Source organism: Periophthalmus magnuspinnatus, chromosome 6 (assembly GCF_009829125.3).
Source record: "Periophthalmus magnuspinnatus isolate fPerMag1 chromosome 6, fPerMag1.2.pri, whole genome shotgun sequence".
In the NCBI taxonomy this organism is placed as follows: domain Eukaryota; kingdom Metazoa; phylum Chordata; class Actinopteri; order Gobiiformes; family Gobiidae; genus Periophthalmus; species Periophthalmus magnuspinnatus.
Window position 1 is genome coordinate 24983567 of NC_047131.1, and position 6000 is coordinate 24989566.

General features: G+C 38.7%; 1 protein-coding gene across 1 annotated transcript in view; it reads left to right on the top strand.

Moving 5' to 3' along the window:
* The window catches only part of nrn1la (neuritin 1-like a), a 49136-nt gene extending 47967 nt beyond the window's left edge, over positions 1 to 1169 (top strand). The window contains exon 4 of the mRNA XM_033967564.2: positions 654 to 1169. Coding sequence (XP_033823455.1) covers positions 654 to 945 — 292 coding nt within the window. The 3' untranslated portion in view covers positions 946 to 1169. The remainder of the gene's footprint in view (positions 1 to 653) is intronic.
* The last annotated feature ends 4831 nt before the right edge of the window (positions 1170 to 6000 follow it).

Genomic DNA, 6000 nt, shown 5'->3' on the forward strand with positions numbered 1-6000 from the left:
TTTGTTATGGTGGAGAAATTAGTCTGTTTCTCTGGATTTTATGGGACTACCATTTTGTTTTATCAGGTTGCCTACAAAATGTTTAACTCAATAATCTTTTAATGGCAGGAAATGCATTGTTAAGTGCAGTGAATCATAGAACTTCCATGTACCATTTCTTACAAAAGACTGCAGGGCATTTCCTTGACACGTTGACTTCATTGACTCACTGTTTATTGTTTACTGTTTGTTTCATTGTCATCTGCAGGAACAATCACATAGACTGCATCTGTGCTGGTGACGTCCATTTCTTACGTCATAGTTAAAGTATTTGAACAGTAACTAACCTTGTAGATTCAGGCTGATGAGGTTTGAAAGGAAAGTCTGATGAATTCAAAGAAGGCATTTGTCTCAGAACTTAATCATGTTTTACTACTGTGTGATACAACCCGTACATTGGATGTGTACATCTGTGCTTTCAATAAAGAAGACCACATTTGTATTTTCAAATCTGCTATCATTGATTGTATTTCCTTCTTGGTGAAAGATGTTGGCCATTTTAAAGTCAGGGTTAAATACACGCAATGCCACCTCTTACCAAATCATTTGGTATAAAAATGCAATCCTCACTGATCTGATCAGCCACTGAAAATATTCTTCTGTTTCGGCTTTAGGTCCTGGGATGAGTTTCACGACTGTGCTAATGTGGCTATGGCGGGCTGTCCTGACGAGGCAGCAGCAGTTTGGGAGTCTCTACGTCAGGAGTCCAAGAAGATGCAGTTCTCTGGAAACCTGTATGAGATGTGCTCCAGACGCACCAGCCACTCCTCAGCCTCGAGCTCTGCCTCCTCAAATAACCAGGAGAAGATCAACCAGGAGTCCCTACGAGCCAGTTCCCCCCAGCCCACAGCAGCCCCCCTCCTCCTCTTCCTGCCCTCAGTTCTGCTGCCTCTCCTCTGGATATAAGCAGCACTCACCAAAGGACCTCACTCAAACATAAACTGTATTTTGTCTCCCATCTCTGGACTTTCCACTGGTGTCCTCTTCTCGGTCAGGGTTGAGGATTTACAACTGCATGTTAAAAGCCTGGAGGTCTTTTTGATAATTTATCTTTAAAGGGGTATTTCATGCATATTCACTGCCTTTCAGTTTAGTAATCCTTTAGAGAAAGTCTAAACATTATCATCGTACTATACCAGCTTTGTACAGACACATGTAGTTTCACAAAGTCTGTGTTAAGTAAGATTACTAGTGCTACACTGAACCAAACAGGAAACAGATAAAAACACAACAATAATAGTAACAGTAATGCTGGTGGGAGCTTGTTTTTGTGATAATTTAAAGATGACAAATATGATACGTAATAGCCTATACATTTGTTATGGACATTTTATGTAATTCTATTACAGGTTTGAAGAATGTTAGCACACTTGTATCCATCAGTTAAAAGAAACCTACATCCTACATGACTTTGATCAAACCTTTGACTTTTGAATTTTGACTAAAGAAAGCATAGCTCTCTAAAGCCCCAAATGGGCAACCTCCCCAATTTCATCATATCAAGTCACGTTACTTTGTCATTGAGAATGTAATAATCAACATATTTTATTGAATGGAATACTGAAACACATTGAAAATATTGGCCAAACACCTACACTCTAAAACCTCTGCTTTTTACTAAGCCAAGCACAAATCTGGAGTGAGACTGACTCTGCTAATCAAATTGAGACTTTCTAATTCTGCCTTCAAGGAATCAGAGAAACCAAATTTGGTGTCTCAAGATTCCTGGCTCAATAAAGTCCACAACTACTCTGTCATCTGGGGAGGCACTGAGATGCTCTGGGCCCATAATCTGAATAGAGCATCAGAAACAACCAAATAAATGGGAAGTGCTACCAACCTGACACTGATCGAAGATCATTGTTACAGAAAGGACAGCACATGATTGATTTGTTTTTATATGTGTACAAGCTCGAGCTTAAGTCGTTTTTTTTTTTCATTTTTGTAGCATGCTGACACTGTGAAGGTTGTATAGGGCCAACTGAATAAATGAAAGGTGCATTTGCCAACAGTGTCAGCTGCAGTAAAACAGATCAAAGCAGTCACTAACACACAGGTGGCTGACTAAAAAGTCCATGGTAAACAAAAGAAGAGGCTACACTCAATACTAGTGAAGCTACAGAACAACTTTATTATGAATCATCTGATCCCTGTTGGCTTGTTCTAGATACATAGATAGATGGATACTTTATTGAGCTTAAAGGAAACTTCAGTTGAGCTGAAACACATTTTCACTCTCTCAGTCAAAGTTCTCAGTGCCGTTTAACAGGAAGACTGGTCAGGTAGGGTCAGCATATCCTATGTCTGAGAAGTTTGAGGTGAGTAACAGCCCTCTGAACAAAAGTGTCCCTCCTCTGTGTCCTGCAGCCTGGACATCACACTCAGAAAGCCCTCTTCTAAATATCATTCTTACTCCACTATGTTATTTTGGTTTGTGATGAGATAGGCCATTCCCAGCAGTGAGGAGTTCAAGTTCAAATAGAGTTCAAGTGCTTATTATTATTATTATTATTATTATTATTATTATTATTATTATTTATTTAGTTACTTTAGCTCCTGTGTTGATGTAAATTTCCTCAAGGAACTCCCAATTTTGATATAGATGGATAAAAGGCACATGCATGATATGAATTTAACAAGCACTCTCTTTATTGATGTTAATGACTGTAAATATTCTGCTGTCATTTTTGCACAGAAAACTGGTGAAAAGGGTACTCCTACAAATAACTAAATATGTGTGAAGACAAATCTTCTTGGAGTACCTCTTGCATCCTTCTCTGTATTGCATATAACCCTACAATATTTGCCCAATATGTCTGCCTTCACAATCACACCCAGATGCGCGTGCCAAGTGCGTTTGACGACCCGGCACTTGGCATCAGACCTGCTTTGTGCTGCTTGTTATTCACTGGGGCGGGAGGTAACAGTTGTTTCCGTCTGGCTCTCGATCAGAAGTACCAATAGATTAGAGACGTAGAGAGAAAGAGAGAGATGAGTATAGACCTGCAAAACAAACACCATTGTGCCGCTATTGAAGGCCTAAGTCGAACCCACCTGTCTAACCGTGAGTGTGCTTTACACAGGAGAGTTTAGGTCTACTTTTGTTCTCTGCAAGAAAATAAATCAAAGTGGCACAACTTTAAAGCAGAGGTGTGCTGAGGCTGGGGAGAAGCCTAGAAGGTTGCAGATGTGAGAAGAGAAAGCGAAGCGTTATTATGAAGTAGACACATTTTAGTAAAAAGCGTTTTAGTGAGGTTTTCAGAAATATGAGGCAAGTTGTCAGTAAAAATGACAGCTATCTGAGCAATTTTGATATACAAATAAGAGGCTGGAGATTTCTATGAGCAGTTTTAGGCAAGGGCAAAAATTACAGTATCTTGCCATGTTTTTAACACTGATTATTCTTAATCAAGGGTCAAGGCAAAATTAATTATTATAGTGTGGCAGATGATTTAGGTTATTCTATTATTTTTTCCCTTGAAATGTAAGCTATTTGTGCTTGATGAGTCAACATCTACCCACCATTTGTTACACTGTGTGGCTGGTCGAGTGCAAGAACTATGTGTCATTCCAAAGCTTTCAAGGTTAAATTCACATTTGGAACAATCTTTACCTTGTGAATCTGATTAAATTTGAAAGCCACAAAACCAAAACTAGAACAGCTACATTTACAAGTATGCCTCAATAGCAATATTTGCATATATTTGGGGGCTCGTCCAGGAAGCCCATAAACTGTAGCCCAATAGTAATGTAATGAGGTAAATCAGTGCATGGCTATGACACACAACATGAAGGGGGCTGCGGAAATAAGAAAAGCCCCCTCCTCAGCCCTGAGCTATTTTTTATCTGCAAAGACACTTCATCCTGACAAAGACACTTGCTCAGATGGTTATAAGACTCCTGTTTTAAACTTTAATTAAACTGACAGGATTAGCAATTAGCGGGCTCAATAGCTGAACCACCCAGGAAGCTTAAACTATGTCTGCTCAAAAGATGTTGGCACTGCACAGCTCTGATTTCTCTCTCTATTTATAAAGAGATTAAAACTACATCACAACATTGTTTTAGAGTTTAGAGGTTAACCTTCTTTCTGAATGAGCTGGAAATGTCCGATGTGCTTGTAACATGTTTATAAGTAGATCTTTCATGTAAAAAGTATGTGAAGTTTAAGTATGTGGAGCATTATTGAATGGGGCAATGGGAATTATTATAAATCTTGTTAGGGAGTATGGCCCTATATGACTGAATATGGGGAATGGACTACAGAAAACCCCATAACACTAGTGTAAGTTTAAAAAATGCATCCGTAAATAACAGAAAACTGTTGAAAAGGAATTTATGATGATCATTTGATTGAAATAGTGGTAATATATGATTAATGGCAAAGGAATCTAAAAGTGAGGCTTTTTCTTCCTGCTGTTGCTACATACAACTGTTGTTACTCCTTGAAATTATTTGCCAATTGAGTTTTTACAGATTTTCCTGTCTGTTGCTCCTCCTGACTCAACTCTCTCAACCTTGTAGGAAAAAATATGTGTATAATAATTAATCAAATAACATTTTTCTAATTTACACTCCTAAATTAAGTTTGAACTGAGTCCTGAAACTTTAAACTTTAGACTTTTGTAAGGGTATAATGTAAACAAATCCGAAAGTATCCTTTGAAGTCTCCTGTCCCTTTTTAGTACATTTGCTCAGTCAAGCTCGGATTGCAGTTGATCAGGCACTTGTCTCTGCATTTACACTTCAAAAGATGCTTTCTCTAAAGGCCCTTTAACTCTCCCTGTCAACAGTGAGTGTGCACTAACCCACTGTGTGAGCAGTGGCAGATGGTGCAGTGAAATATGTATGACTTCCACCAGAGGTTTGGGCTGAGGCAGGACCGACCCAGTGACAGACAGACGGACAGGAGATTGCACGGGTCACGAAAGAGATCGCAGCCAATACAGAAAGAGGCAGAGGGCACCACTGACAGAGCAAAGTAGAGTCACTGAGAGGACAAAGAGACATTACAGGCTGAAAATTAAAATACAACTCCAGAGTGATGGTACCCAGGGACAGAACAAGTTCAAAGTGCAAAGTCAATGTCAAAATATTGAAACACTTCAGAAAATCTAAATTGGCCAATTGTAAAGCATTATTACAAGCATTTCAAAATAAATATGTGAATTCAAAATAATACAAACAAAACAGTTTGATTGAGCCTAGTGGTAATATGTGATTTGATCAAGACCTCCCCATAAACTAAGAAGTTCCAAAATGACTGTCATTATTGTTTATGTTCAGGGGTGTAGCATTAAATTTTGGGCCCTGGGTACAAATCATCTTGGTGGGCACATGTTGTCTAATGAGCAATGCCCATTACAGACTGTGTGAGGCCCCCTCCCTGCACGGGGCACTGGGTAAACTGTATCCTATTTATGTTACCTGTCAGATGTGTTTTAGTACATTTACATTTCACTTCTCTGTATAGTGTGAATAGACTCCATAAAGATGAATGTACATAGAAGTATATTTCATATGTATATACTCATATACTGTAGGTAATCACTGCAAGTGCAACTTTGAGAGCTTTAACATTTTTATTAGTTGTGTGGTTTTACAAATGACACTAAAGGTAGGCCATTCTCATCATGTGCTATTACAAGAAGGAGTGAATTGGTGTATTTTCTTTGTTAATAAATTCTTTGTGAAGGAAACTGTTTTCTCACTTGACTGTCTTAGATGCGGTTGTTGCTTTATGTTAAATGTAAATGTGCAAAATGAATCATTCACTCAACATTCCACCATTGCTTTTTGAAATGCTTCTTGGTGCAATACTGCCGCTTTGACTTTGCTTGTATGTAGCAATAGCATGTTACTCTAAAAGCCACTTCATGTGTACACTGAGCTGTCTGCAGCCTTGTGTGAGAGTCAGACAGTGTCCATATTGGACCGGTGCACTGATGTCTGAAGCTTGTA